Below are 15254 nucleotides of genomic sequence, written 5' to 3'. Positions count from 1 at the left end.
CCCCTTCCCTTCCTTTCTCCCCCCTCCCCTTATATATAGATACAACTCTTTAGGTCTACATGTATATTATGTATAAATATAATATGTCGCTGCAGTGATACTTTGTGATCTCACCCTAGTTTTATGTTTGAAAAAGCTATTTAAAGAAGCTTGTAAGAGAGCATATTAGGAAGCTTTACAAGCAGGTTGGAGTGTGGGGTGGACTTAAATTCGATGTAAATTCAAGGGTAAAAAAAAAAAAATCAAAACCAAAACAAACCACGGAGTTTTCATTTAGAAAAAAAAAATACAGTTAAACAGACACACATACAAATGTGCATTCTTAGATGCTGGTCAATATTTAAAAGCAGTATAATCAACAGGAAGGAGCACTTACCTATTGAAAAGGACGGTTTTAATAATAAATATTAATATATATTAGCTCTATGTCTTCCCAATAAAATGTATACAAAATACCCCTTTCGATCAGATTAGCTCCCATATTAGCCTGGGTAAGAAAAAGCATTCTAAAGAGTGGAGGAGAAAAATGTATAAAAATGTTGAAAGAACCTACAGTTCCTTATTAGGCGAAGATACAATATTTATTCCTTGTCTCCTGGGATGAAGCTCCTCTATCTATTGTCCTCCCAGTTCTCAGTGCTGATGCTTAATTTTCAAAACTTCTATATTACCAAGGGACCTACGACATCAGCCAAAGAAATACCCAGCAAGTACAAAATCTGATCCAGGGAGCAGCTTTTGTGCAGAGGGAAAATTTTGTTCCTACAGGTTTTTAAGGAGGTGCATGGAAAAGCGAGAGATCTGATCTATGCAGATACATTTCAAATTCTCTCTGTCTGTAGAGATTTTTTTCTAAAAAAAAATTGGGGAAATACATGAACTTTGGATTTTTTAAATTTTATTTTATTTTTTTTTTCTAATTTGGAGAGGGGAATTTTATCCAGAGTTTTTTTCTTTTTTTTATTTTTTTCGGAGAACCAAAAAATGTCAACTACCTTTCCAGGTCTCGTCCACGATGCAGAGGTATTTTGTGTGTGTGAGAGTGTGTGTGCGTGTGTGTGCGCGTGTGTGTGTATGTGTGTGTGCGTGTGTGTGCATATGTGTGTGTGTATGTGCCTGTGTGGTTGTTTCCATTTTTTTTAAATCCATATTGGACCGTTACATTTAATTATAATCCGGCTTCAGAGATAACTTAAAGAAGTATAGAGAGAAAATTCGTTATGACATCTGTCGCCAGAAAGGGCAACTCATTACCACGTTAAAACCGTTGCCAGAACGAAAATCAGAATAATACCCCTAATAATATAATGAAGTGGAGAGAAATCACCAGCTCGCCAGGAACAGGGAGTTCTCGCTAAAAAGCAGGACTCCCCTTTTCTTTCAATACACAGGAAAAGGAGGGGGGAAATTTTGGATCTGATTCGTTATTTAAAAAAGAAAGAAAAATAGGGGTTCAAAAAAAAAAGGGAAGGGAAGGGAGAGAGAAAGGCGAGCAGGCGGCAAAGCTTTCTCAATGTGTAACGCTCTAACATAGGGACGGGACTTGTGTGTATTCTCGTTAGTTTCTTCTGTTTGATGACTTTTTGTGTCAGCCCCAGATATTACAGCTGTGATCAGGAGGTGGATAGATAGATGGATGGATGGACAAATAGATAGATAGATTTTTTTTTTTTTTATTTCAGTGCGTGGATTTCTTTCGCTTGACGGTATTAAGGGCAGGCTGGGCTGTTTATGATTTTTTGAACAGACCTTTATGGCACCAGCCCAAGGTGGGAAAGGAGCTTTTGTGGCTGGGGTTGCAGCTCGCAGGCTTAGACGCTTCTGAAGGGCGAGAAGCGATGCAGGACAGCGTGCTTGGAAGACCCGCACCCGGGGTTTTAAATGACAAACCTCCAGTTTTTGGGTCTTCTTTTCACTTCTTCCTTTCAGATACGTCACGATGGATCAAACAGTTACCGCTTGATGCAGCTGGGATGCCTGGAGTCTGTGGCCAACTCGACCGTCGCCTATTCCTCCTCGTCTCCGCTCACTTATTCTACCACGGGCACCGAGTTCGCCTCCCCGTACTTCTCCACTAACCACCAGTACACCCCCCTGCACCACCAGTCCTTCCACTACGAGTTCCAGCACAGCCACCCGGCCGTCACCCCTGACGCCTACTCCCTCAACTCCCTGCACCACTCGCAGCAGTACTACCAGCAGATCCACCACGGGGAACCCACCGACTTCATCAACCTGCACAATGCGCGGGCGCTCAAGTCCTCCTGCCTGGACGAGCAGAGGAGGGAGCTGGGCTGCTTAGATGCTTACCGCCGCCACGACCTGTCTCTTATGAGCCATGGGTCCCAATATGGGATGCATCCAGATCAAAGACTCCTGCCGGGACCAAGCCTCGGGCTTGCAGCCTCGGGAGCAGACGATTTGCAGGTAAATAGCGTGCGAGCTCCTTCCGAGGCACCTTCTTCTCCCCTCCCCCTGCCTTGTCCCCCCACCCCCCCCACCCCCCGCACCCTCCCCGTTTTCCTCTGCTCAGAATAGCTCTCGTGTAGCTCATACAAAGGAGGGAAGATTCACCCCAAATCCGGTCCAGAGCCCGTCCCCTTCAGAATAAGAACAATAAAAAAATTGGGGGGGGGGGGGGAAGCAAGTAGTCTTTCTTGGCCAAACAAAAAAAAAAAAACTCGCGCCTGACTTCACAGCGTAGCTTGTGTCTCTGTTTAGACGGAGACCATGGGATTCGTCGGGAGATTTCGGGGTGTGTGCGTGTGCACTGCCCTCATCAGAGGCATTAGCAAGAGCCACAAACCAAACCACACCAAACGCCCCTCCCTGCTTTTCTTTAACTTTTCCTTTCTTTCGGCGAGCGCATCCGTCTGAATAACTTGCACCGACATAGCAGGCAAACGTGCTAAGGAAGGGATGAAGTGGGAAAACAGGAAAAGGCAGGACAGGAGAAAAAGAAATCTGCTTTTCCGCACACGTAGAAAGGCAAACCTCCCGTTGAACTCTGAGGCATAAAGCAGGGAAGAAATAAACGGGAGCAAATGCTCGTCAGAAATATTCAGTATGATAAAAATCCCTCGCAATATCAGATCTAGATATTGATAGGGAGGGATACAAAGAGATGAGCTGATTTCTTCTATGTACCTATCTCTCTATCTATTCATCTGTCCCCCCCCCTCAACGGGGCTCTGGACCCGTCAAAAACCTCTATTTATATGTATCATAACCTGACTTCTGCCCGCTCAGAAAGCCTTTCCCCATCAACTAAAGATTCACCGCTGGTAAATTCAGCTGATGCCTGAAATGAAAATTGTATTCAGAAATGAAAACAACGCCCTCCTGTAAATAGTGCTCATTTCGGAAAGCTCTCCCAAATCAAACGCAACTGAAAAACCGAAGGCTCCCAAATTTGGCCGTATTTACTGTACTCTCTTTCCCCCCTTGTTTCGCTCCCATTCACACAAAGCCGGCTCTTTCCAAAGACACATAGGAGTCAAAATCTCGGAAAACCCCGAAGTTTGTAGAACTAAGAAAGCTTATTTTCTTCCCTTTAAAAAGAAACTCCCAAACCCTCTATTTAAATCGGAGGAAAAAAAATCTTTTTTTTTTTAAAGGGGAAAAAAAACCCAACAACCCAACAAAAACGTTATCTTTTATGTTCGCGTGGAGGAAACCCTAACTATTTAAACCTGGCTTTCTCCATTAAAATTCACTATATAATTTTATCTTCTCTGGGCATTTTTGTTTACATTTTTCACAAGGATCTCCTTATGTTACCCCCCTCAAAAAAAAAAAAAAAAAAAAGTCTGCCATTCACTGCTCAGCCCAACTAAAACCTATTTACTCCTTTTTATAACCACGTCTGCTGCTGATTTTTTTGTATCTGTACAAATTTTTTTTCTTTGGCAGGCACAAAGCCTTGTATTTTTCAAAAGAGGGGATTAGGAACGTTTGCAAGACAGCAGACAATGCCTAAGTCCCGGGCAAAAAAGCACCATAGTTTATCCAATTTTCGACTTAGTGCCATTCAACTGGTCATTTATGCAATGTCATCCGACCAAACAACATGTTTCCCCTTTTTTTAAAAAAAAAAAAAGGTTTGGTTAAGCTGCTAGAGGCACATTCTTATTTTATTTATTTAAAGAAGAAAAAATAAACAGCTTTTCTTTCGAAAATATTCATCTTTCGATCACACTTTATTCGAAGATAAATATCCTAATTTTCCACTTACGTCTTTGTACCTAACCATTTATTTATTTCCCTCCTTCCTCTTTTCCGAAAAGAAGAGGGAAGTGTATTGAGGTATCGAAAAGCCTGAGCGGTGAGAAGTTGAAAATACTAATATTTGTCTTTATGATTTAGGTGATTCAGAACAAACTTAGACTCTTGCGAATATCACCTTGGGCTTAGTGGGAAGCGTTTTGGTGGCGAACAGAAATAAGACTGCACGCAAACACTTTTAAACCAAAATTATGGTCTAACCAGTCTTCCCCCTTTCTCCTTAGTCTTTCTTTTTAAAACGTTCATCAGCATATGCCTCATTTCAAATGCAACAAATGTAAATATACTTTTCCCTGCACAGAATTTTAAGTGAATGTCCAATAGTTTCGAGGGCGGTTTAAGTCAGCCTAACAGATGCAAACAGTCTTGGAGCTGGAGTGGCATCTTTCAGTGCCCTAAAAAGATTTTCCATGGGCAACAAAGAAAACTGTCACACCTTTTCCCATCACCGCTTTAATTTATGCTCAGTCGCCAAGTTTTTTTCATATTGATTTCATAATCACTTTAAGGCAGAACACTTAAAATAAAAAAGAGCCTTGAAAAGGAAGGTCTTACAGGGCCAGCGCCAATATGGTGAAAGTGGGGGAGAGAGCCAGGACTGTAAAGGTTGTTTTGTAAAGTGGGGTTTTTATTATGCACCGACTCTCTCCGCATTTACTTAACTCTTCACGGGCTGTTGAGTAGGTTAACACCCTTAAAGGCCTCTTTCATGTCCAATACCTCGTTTGTTTGTAAAGGAAAATGCGTCTTTAACACATTTCCACCGGGCAAAGATTTAGGTTTGGTTTGTTGTGTTTTTTGTAACCCCCAACATAAGGAAAACCCAAAGAAAACCCAACCCTTTCAAGTCTTTTATGATTCCAATAAAAATATTTATTAAAGAGGGCGAAGATCTCAAAATAATAAGAGTCTTAACAGGAGAATAAAGAAGCGAGCTCTCTTCGGATGCACAGCAGAACCCGTAGGCAGGCTTTTGGAGGGTTCTTCACGCCGTACTCACATATATGTGCCTGTGTAGCTGTGTATACGTGCGTGTATGCACACAGATGCGTATTCGTCCCCACCTATGGACAGACACACGCGCAGACAGACGCATATCCTCGTCCCCATTGTTGCACTCCTTGACTTTGCATAGCCGGCAAAGCCCACCAGCAGCTCCTCTTTGTGTACTTTGCGTACACTTTGGAAGTCGATATATATGCGTCACTAAACATATATATTTAGATGTGAACACACATATATATTACTGTATGTAAACATACAGATATAGTATATAAAACCGTGTATTTTTAAGTTTCTGCGTCCAAAAGCACATGTATTTACGCAACTGCAGAGCGCGTATATATCTGTAAGGTCCGAACACACTATTCTCTCAAGAATACTTGTTTGCCTCTCTATCCTGCCGTATAGCTACCGATCAACCTCCTCCGTCCAGGAGAAATTCGTATTTAAATGACAAAGAAAGTGACATTGTTCTGCATTTCATGAGGTAGGGACAGACTGCAGGATGGCGGTGTGTTTTCGCGTTGAATTCGGTGAGAATACTTCTGTTTTTCCAGTTCACCTTAACTATTGTTCCTGAGAGAGTCCTGTGACAAAGCAAAAGCCGTATGATCTGTCTGTGGGTTTCGGTATCTGAATTTTCTTTCTTTTCTTTCCTTTTTTCCCATCCTTACTTAAGAGCTCAGTGGAGGCCCAGTGTGGACTTGTACTGAACGGTCAAGGAGGTGTGATAAGAAGAGGTAAGAGGTTGTAAATACTTGTGACTATAATTTTTTTTAACATAAAAAAGCCTTCTGTTTCTTTCTCTCTCTTTCCTTCTGCAACTGTTTAGCGTAGTTTGGATTTACTGCTGAAATACTGATAATTTGAGGTTTGACAGAAGTATGTCCAAACTGGCTTAGAGCACGTCACATTTCACAGTCCATTTGCACTTTACAAGTGATCTGTTCCTCGGTAGCTCTCGGATAATCCCGCTGAATCCAGAGCTCTCTTGTCTCGTTTTATCGAGTTGATCCCTGATAGTGAGTTTCAGAAACGTGCTCCCTGGCTCCGGGCTGTTAAATTGGCAGTTTGATCTCATGTGGGGAAAGGAAAGAGCTTTTTTGGAAATGTGATTTCAGTAACGCTACAGGCCAGTGTGGAACCCGCTTTTGACAGCGTAACTTTATTTGATACCATCTATTGATGAAAATATCTAATGTCGAAGTTAGAGGCAAGATTTGAATTCTTACTCAGTTCTTCAACATTTGGGGAATTTGAGCGTTCTGGGGGCTTATTATCATTATTTACTGCGAAAAGAAACAGAAGAAGTCTAAAGGCCTAATGTAGGAACATATTCTAACAAGCTTAAAATCCATACTTTCATTCACAGTATAAAAACGAATAATGCAGTCGGAGACAGGCTACTTCGGGGCTCAGCCTCTTGGAATACGCTCTTCTCACTCAATTATTGTCTTTCCTTGTTCATTATTTCCGCCTTGAAAGTCGATATTTAGGGAGAGATTTTCGGTGAAGTGACAGGATAGTGGCAGAAAGCTGATTTTAGCAGCCAGCTCCCTCGGCAAACTTTATGCAGAAATAACCGCCTCAGGGTGAGGAGCAGATCTGGGAACGAGTGGACACACAGGCGGTTATCCTCAGCCGATCGGGGTGGTGGTGGGGGGGGGGGGGGGGGCTCCATTCCCAGCGCCTCCTGCCCCTTTGGGAAGCGCTCCCTGAGAAACCGCAGCCGCGGTGGGGAAAGGAGGCGGGGGCGCAGGGAGGGCGGCTTTGTCTGGGCTTTCCGCGGGGCGGCCGGCGGGAGCGGCGGGCCGGGGCCGGGGCCGGGGCCGGGGCCGGGGCCGGGGCCGGGGCCGGGGCCGGGCGGGCGGCGCGGCGGCGGCGGCGGCGGCGTGGTGCTGAACGGACAGCTCCGCTCGCCGCCGCGGCCGGGCGAGGGCGGGAGGCGGCGGCGGGACTCCGCGCTGCCCCTCGCCGGGATGCGAGCTAGCAAACCCCGGGTGCTCTCGGTGCGTGTGTCACTGATTCCCGCTGATATTAATTACCCCCAAGGCAGTGCTTTCGGTTTTGACCTCCTCGGAAGAAGCGGGGGTTGTTCGCCAAAAGAGGGAGAGGGAAAGGCTGGATCCCCTTCAGATGGGGTCGGTGTCTGTCATGTTTGACTGTGGTTCTCATATCCCAGCTGATGGGCGATTTAAACCTCAGCTCAGCTCAACTCCACTTTATTCATCTCTCCAGCTCCTGCTAAGGAGATTCCAATTACCTGTGCAGATGATTATAGTCAAGTCTCTCTCTTTCTCTCTATCTCTTTTTTAAAGCGATCAAATTATTCAAGGATTTAAAGATTGATAGTATAGGAAATCCAGGATGCAAGTTCAAGGTTTTCTCTACCCTGATCTAAGTGCTGAACTACTACTGCACTGCTATCTATCTCTTGGCATATTCAGGGACGATATCAAAGACGAGCGTATAAGTTTCAAATGTATATTAAAAATACATAATAAATATTGTGTCCGACTTCAAAAAAAAGCGATAGGTGTTAGCAGTAATCAAACATCCTGCGCCTAAGCGCTATACAGTATCCCATATAAATAAATCAGACTTCTTTTCTAGTAATACATCAGTAAGAATATATTAACTAGAGAGTGGCTTCCCTAATATTTTAAACATCTTGTGTCAGATTTTTTATTTTATTTTTTCACTAATACACACATATATTTTTGTAAAGGTTGCTTTTGAGTGTTTTAAATGTGATAGCAAGAAGGAGAGGAAAAAGGAAGGAAAGAAGGAAGAGGAAAAGGAAGGAAAGAAAAGGAAGGGAGGGGGACGGAGGGAGGGAGGGAGGAAGGAAGGAAGAAAGGAAGGAAGGAAGGAAGGAAAAAGAAGAGAAGAAGAAGACAGAAAAGAGAGAGAAAAGAAAGAAAAGGAGAAAGAAAGAGAAGGAGAAAGAGAAAGAGGAAGAGAAAAAGAAAAAGAAAGCTAGAGAGAGAAAGAGAAAAAAGGACAGAAAGCAAAAGAGCGAGAAAGAGTGAAAGAAAGAGAGGGAAAGAGAGAAAGAAAGGAAGCAAGGAAGAAAGGAAGAAAGAAAGAGAGAGAGAGAAATACTTTCCCAATGGGCAAACACTATTCTGTAGTCCTCTCCAAAAAGCAATCTTTAGGAAGGCCCGTGGTTAGCAATCCTGGTATTAATACTGATAGGAATGACAAACCTCACAAGCACGGCTCTTCCCCGCTTCCATCTCTGGCTGCCATTGCACATATCATCTGCCTTCGAGATTGTTTAGTGCAGTGATTTGGTGTTTGCTTTTAATGAGGCTCGGAAAGTAAAAGATTTTTGCAAGGCTTAGGTGCTGGCGAGCTAATTACTAGCTAGAGAAAATATTTGCCACCGATTCCAGGGCAGAGATCCCCATGCTATCACTTTCAGTTAATGGTGTGCAGGATTTAGCCCGGAGCTTCCCTGCTCTAACCATCAGAACCAATAATCTTTACTTTTCCTACTGCTCGTGTATCGATAGCTTCTCTAGCCTCAGGCAGCGGCTTTGATATGTTAATATTTCTGAGTACCAAATTCTGCAGAGATCATATTAATGTTGTACATACAGAGTGGAGCTTTGCCTTAAAGTTGAATATTCAGATCGCTCGTTTCAAAAGAAATCACTTGAAGAAATGAAGCTTCTATTTACAGGAGTCGTCTGTGTTTTTTAATCATTAAAAAAATCCCTCCCCTCTTATACATTCCCATTAATCGTCTCAGGCTTTTATTACATACCCACTCCCTTTTAATTCCCTTCTAGGTTGCCATTTTAAAAGCAGAAGAACCTGATTCCTGTTTGATTTCTCTCTTTCTCTCTCTCTTTCTCCCCCCCCCGCCTTTTTTTTTTTTTTTTTTTTTTTTTTGTGGAAGCTTCTTTTTAAAATGCTCCCCTCCAAGCCCCCTTCCACACCCATCTCTTCGCCATCCGTCGTACACGAAATGTATGCAGTTTTGGTGTCCTCACCTCCATATATTTGGATTAAAAAGACAACACGGTGACATTTGGCCTGCATCGTTTTATGAAATCGAGATGGCAAACTCCAAAAAAAGCTCTTGTTTCGCTTTGTGATCATCCATCGTTCCTGCCCCAGGCTAATTTCAGAAGCTTAAATACTGCTATCGCCTCTGGGCCATGAAGAGAGAAGGGCCAACCTATCGGCAATAGCTCTTTTTCGATTGCCCTTGGCAACATAAAATACAAACTTCTTTGAATCAAAACATTTTTGGGGAATTAATATGATCTGAACTCTGCACGTTTTAAGAGATCTTGAGTTTGTCAAATCGCTTAGAGGTGACTGACATCCGAATGCATTAGTGCCTAGCTAGGAGCATCCTCAGATCTTATTTGATTAAAAAAAAAAAAGAAAGAAAGGAAGAAGAAAAAGGAAAGAATGAAAAAAAAAATACTCTTCTTAAAAGCTCAAGCATCAGTCACCATAAAGTCTGCCAATAAAATCCGGGGAAAGACGCTCCCCTTTCTAGCGTCTGCCTTTTATGTACTTAGCCGTAGTAGCGCCTCTCATTTGAAAGGCGCTCGCTGAGCCTTGATCCTCTTCCCCAACCCGAAATTTTAATTTGAGGCCCTTAAACTGCCTCTTGACGACTCAGTCATTAAGGGCGAACTTCTGGGCAAGGAGGTTGTAGGAGGCGAGTGAAGGCTTTGCACCCCCCTCCAGGAGAGTTTTGGGGCACAGGCGACGGGGAGAAAACAGGGGGCTGGGGCGCTACTACTTTTCCACTGCTTTACCCAGGCTTTTTCCCAGGTGGGCAAGGTACAGGGGCTTACATCCCCCGCGTGATCCCTTCCCTGGCCGGCTCCAGGGGAAGAGCCAGGCTCAGGCCCGCGGATCTCCCCGCCAGGAGCCCCGCTTTGCAGCCAAGGCGGCCTCGGGGCAGGTCCGCTCCGACTGCCTTCGCCTCGCTCTTCTCGCCTTTCCCTTTCCCCGGCTCTTCTGCGCCCCGCAAGAGCCTCGGGACTCCGGTAAAAGCCCATTACCGTGTGTTCGGGTCCTAATGCGCTGTCATTAGTAGTGTTGTCTTTTTTTTTTTTTTTTTTTTTGTTCTCCTTTCTTTCCTCTTCCAAGGGCCAATTTAAATCGCATTAAAACCCTAAATAGCTGGCTTAATTAATGGCCCTCGCGGCTCCAGCTGAGATAATCTCCCGCGGACTAAAGCCAGCGCCTCCCCAAATCGGGCGGCGAGTTTCAGGTCTCCGGGAGTTTGGGGCTGGGGAAGGCGGCGGAGGTGTCCGAGAAGCGGGGCTGCAGCGGGCTCTGTCAGGGCATCGCCTGCTCGGGAAGGGAGCAGAGCTGACTTCTTCCAAAATGGTCCTGGAGGGAGCGACCCCTTTGGGAAAAGTTTAGGAAAAGGATGTGAGGATGGCTTTTGGGGGGGGGTTGAAGCTTTTTTTTTTTCTGCTGATCTGCGAGGAGATCTTTTGTGGCTACGTACAGAGGGGCGGTAGGAAGCCTTTGGGCAGGGATCCTGGGGTCTGTGCTGCTCCCCTCTCCCTGGTGGGACGGGGAAGGTTGTGTTTTATACCTCTTCTTGCTCTATTCCGAGCTCGGGGCTTCCGTGGTCGGCACAGTCTCGGGCTTGTCCTGCGTGAGCGGGGATTTCGGAGCCGCGCACACGCGGCGCACACAGCACAGCGCAATCCCCCGCACCCCGCAAACCCGGGCACGCACGCAGGGCAAAAAGCGTAGACAAGCAGGGCACGCGTGGACAGCAACACACACGGCTGAAAAGGGAGAAAGCACACGGGGCACCCAGCAGGACCCCCCCCCCCCCGCGTAGGGTTGAACACAACACGCGAGCTCACAAACATACACACACACACACGCTCGGCAGCGCAAGGCCACGCACACGCGCCACCTGCCAGCGCCCCCTCCGCGCACCCCCGCGGAGGGCCCGGGTCCCCCCGCCGGCACCGCTCGCTTTGCCCCCGCACGCAGCGCAACGCGTGGGACGCCACGGGCAGAGCCTCAAACCCTCACCCCGCGCTCACACGCGGAGGGCAAAACCCGTGGCGAAGAGCGCGCACGCACAGCCGGAGCGGGCACGGGAAAGTGCGGAGGAGCTCTTGCGGCTTGTGCATACGAAAGAGAAATGGGGCTTCTTCTTCTTCTTCTTCTTCTTCTTCTCTTTGGGCTCTATTCGTGGTTTGGGTCCCTGTGCTTCACCCTGAGAGCTGGGGAGGTGTGAGCTCCTGCACTGGAGCGCCGGTGGAGCGCTTCTCCCGGGTGGCCGAGACTTAAGGTCTTTTTGCAGATCGGTGCAGTCTTCAAAGTTGAGTTGCAGAAACGGATCCTCTTTATTTATGCTATTGTGTTTCCACCACAATTCCTTGCTTCTGCCAGGCTATATTTTGCGTGGTCTAAACTTAAACGCTTAGTTCTCTTAAACGCTGTACGTGCTTAAGTGACTGGTCTTAAAAACTGCTGACCTCATCATTCCCACTGAGTAGATGTGCTTAAGTTATATGAGGTGTTAAACCTGACTGAATAATCCACGCTTATCTTCTAGTTTATATATAAAAAATATTCTGTGCACACAGGTATGCCCGTGCTTCCATAGGATGAATGTTGTGGTGAAGGACGTTTTCTCAGAATTGTTCATGGCCACGAAATGATCTGGTTTATGTGACTAGTTACATAATGCAAAGTTTTAACTCATAAATTAAAAAAAAAAAAAAAGGATAACTGTGCGTGGAGGGGGGAGCGATACTTATTCTATATTTTTCCTGACTAAAGTACATGAGTTTTAGAATTTTGAATATTTAGTTCCAGACCCAATTATTGGGTCATTTGAGGATAATTTGAAGATAATTTAAATAGCTTATAGACCTTTGGGAACTGAACATGGGATTAAATAAGACTGATAAACCATATACAGTTAACTGATTGCCTAGATTTGCCACTTGTTAGAGGAAAAAAAGCTGAAGAGGGGCAAATTTTCATGCCTTCATTTTGTAGCATATTGTAACCTTGCCAGAATTTCAGAACAGAGCAGAAAATATAAGCTGTAGACTCCTAATAACAGCACCTGTAGATATAAATAATGGACTAATAAAAAGCATAGCACGTTATTAATATTTTATACAAGATTAATCTCTAGGCACTCACACGCGCTTATACTTAATAATGTACACAAGCATACACAAATACATATATCCTGGAAAACAAAACAAACAGCACATCCTCAGCATTGTCACCAGTAAACTAGGCAGTTTCCTTCCATAGCGGCACTATATTTGTGGGTGAATATTTTGGAGAAAGGGACTACCTTTTCTTGAACAAATATAAATTACCCGTCGTATTGCAGCTGTTACTATTAACAAACAAGAAATTACATTGGAGAGTGTGAGTATGTGTTTATCTATACAAAATTATACACATACATTAAAAAAAAATTTTTATATCTAACATGCTAAAAGGTGATCCCATGATATCGATGGAATTTTCTCTATTTCTAATAAAGCAATAGCATTACTTGTTATGAAAGGTATAAAATGTGTTTTTACCTTTTACTTTGCGGAAGAATAATATGAGAATAGGTATTTTGACAATATGAAGTTACACAAATATTTAATGCTGAGGGCATTGGGGGGACTTACATTTGAGCAGATGCCTAAGCGCATAACTTAATCAGAGAATAAATCATCTCTAGCCACCCTGTTGTCCTGCTCATCTATACAAAGGAAAGCCTACAATCAAAATAGAACAATCCCCTTTTGCATCACGAGTTTTTGGGATTTTCACTGTGTTGACAAGACTGGAGCATGTTGCCGTTGGGTTAGAGTATGGCTCTGTTGCTGTTCTCACTGCTGTCATCTACACAACTCCTCATCACTGTGTGCTGGCTTTTTGCACTGACTTGCGTTATTTGATGGGCAGGCAGGAACAAGGAAGGGGAAACACTCTCCCGACGTTTGCTGTGACTACCTTTTTCAATATCACGTAGCCTAACTTTTGTTTGTTCTGGGCTTAGGAAATGAAGCAATAGCGCAGTTCACACAATGGAGTACATAGCGCTCAAGGCTGAACCAGTCAGCCAGAGAGAAAAGGATTGGGCCCCAAAAGAGGGGCCGCAAAAATGAACGTAGTCTTTCCTTATTCTTCTCTCTCAGACCATTTGACAATAATCTCACCTTCCAGTTGAATTTATTGTAGCTGAAGTGATTCAGGATATGGCAGAATTGGGCCCAGGGTCTTCCACTCAGATGTGGTCTGCTGTTCCTTCTCCACAAAGTGTCTGTCTTCTCCTCCTGTCCTTCTTCTTTCGAACAATTATACTTGTTGAAATCAGCACGAAGATGACAGATCAGAGGGTGAATTATGCTGTGAAGAAAGAAGAAGTAATTGAATAGATCTGGATAAAAGACAAGCCCTGAAGAAGGGTTTGTGTGCCTGAAAGCTTCTCTCATTTTTTTCTCCAAATCTATCAGTTGTAATATAAAAGATATTCCCTCTTCATCTAAATCTTGTCTCGCTTGTGCCCTTAGACTTTTGCAACTGTAGCTACACAACTACCACTGGTTATAGTCATATCTAACACAGCATTTTATGACAACAGTTAATGTGGGACCAGACCACGTAATCACTTCACTGCGTGAATAGTCAGCTGTCCTAAAAGGAGCCCTTTAAAGTTCGCAGGTCCATGTCGGGTGGTACCCGGACCAGTAAATTGCTGAAGCAATCTGCTGGGCCATCATACCAGTTATCTCAGCTTCCACCTGCTCGGATATTCTTTTTCCTAGCCTCAAAGTAGGACCACTTGCATGGGTTAGGAAGCAATCGGCTGCAGTCTCCCCTCTTTATGTACACTGGTGGGCACATTACCTTGCCGTGGCTATATATGGGGCTCATCTCATGAGATAACTACTTCTTATGTATCCTGACACCAGAATCTAGCCCGTAAACATTTCTAAAGAAAGTAAAAGCTACAAAGAGGAATATGGATCTCTGGGTTGAACTGCCAGACTTGTGAAAGGCATTATTTCCATTTTCTTTTTACGGGCACTTCCTTCTGCTTCTTTAACTGTTTTCTGTTAGTGTCCCACCTCTCAAAGACCCCGTTATCACAAGAGCAGCTCAGTGGTTGAACAATGATTGACTTTTCTAACAGCAGCTACAGGGGCATTGGGCTGACACGAAGGAAAAGCTGGTCGCTGCCACTGCTGCTTAATGCGATATAAAATATCTTGTCCTCTCCCTATTGAGCTGCACTTCTTCACAACATAATTTCTCCGCTTTAATACACAACCAGAGTACACTAAAGAGTGTGTGTTTGGCAGAAAACATAACCCCTCATCCTCCAGTGTGGTTACACTTATCTTTTCCGTTTCCACCAGCCTTACCTTTATTTACTGCTATTTCTTTTTTTGCTACCGCTTGGTGTCAAGGCCAGAACGTCATCCCTCACCTCTCCAAGGTGGTGTCTGGGGGAGGAAAGCCTTGCCTCGAAAGCTGCATGCAGTTTGAGACAAGGACACAGCTTTGTCTGGAAAGCACCACACTGCTCTCTGTTGCTGTGTCAATGAATAATTAATATAGTGAAATAATTATATGCAACAGATTTTGCCTTCTTGTAATTTGCAACTTGTTCTCCATGTTTCTGGAAAGCAAATGACTTTGACTTGTTTTATTTTACATTTAACCTATACCTGGCTTACTTGGAATTGCTTGTCAAGGTGTTTTTAAACATTTTAGGCTGCAATTAACCTTTTACTAAGTAGTAATGAGAAGTGTTCCAATAAATCTGGTTAGGGTAGGAGCAGCTGCAGGATAATATATTTTTGGATTAAAGGAACAACTATTTATCTGGTATAAATGGAGCACATACAAGCTTAACCTGGCAAGGAGATAAACTTTAATATTGCACTGATTTCAGTGCAGTCTCACTGATCATAAAATTTACAGACTTATTGAAG

The 15254-nt window shown here is 44.1% G+C and overlaps 1 protein-coding gene across 1 annotated transcript in view; it reads left to right on the top strand.

The window, feature by feature from the left end:
* The first annotated feature begins 984 nt into the window (after positions 1-984).
* The window catches only part of TFAP2D (transcription factor AP-2 delta), a 48181-nt gene continuing 33911 nt past the window's right edge, over positions 985-15254 (top strand). The window contains exons 1-3 of the mRNA XM_067294857.1: positions 985-1023; positions 1930-2427; positions 5966-6026. Of these exons, the coding sequence (XP_067150958.1) occupies positions 985-1023; positions 1930-2427; positions 5966-6026 (598 nt within the window). The remainder of the gene's footprint in view (positions 1024-1929; positions 2428-5965; positions 6027-15254) is intronic.

Source organism: Apteryx mantelli, chromosome 3 (assembly GCF_036417845.1).
Source record: "Apteryx mantelli isolate bAptMan1 chromosome 3, bAptMan1.hap1, whole genome shotgun sequence".
NCBI lineage: Eukaryota > Metazoa > Chordata > Aves > Apterygiformes > Apterygidae > Apteryx > Apteryx mantelli.
Note: the sequence above shows the minus strand (reverse complement) of the source record. Positions and strands in the feature narration are given on the sequence as shown.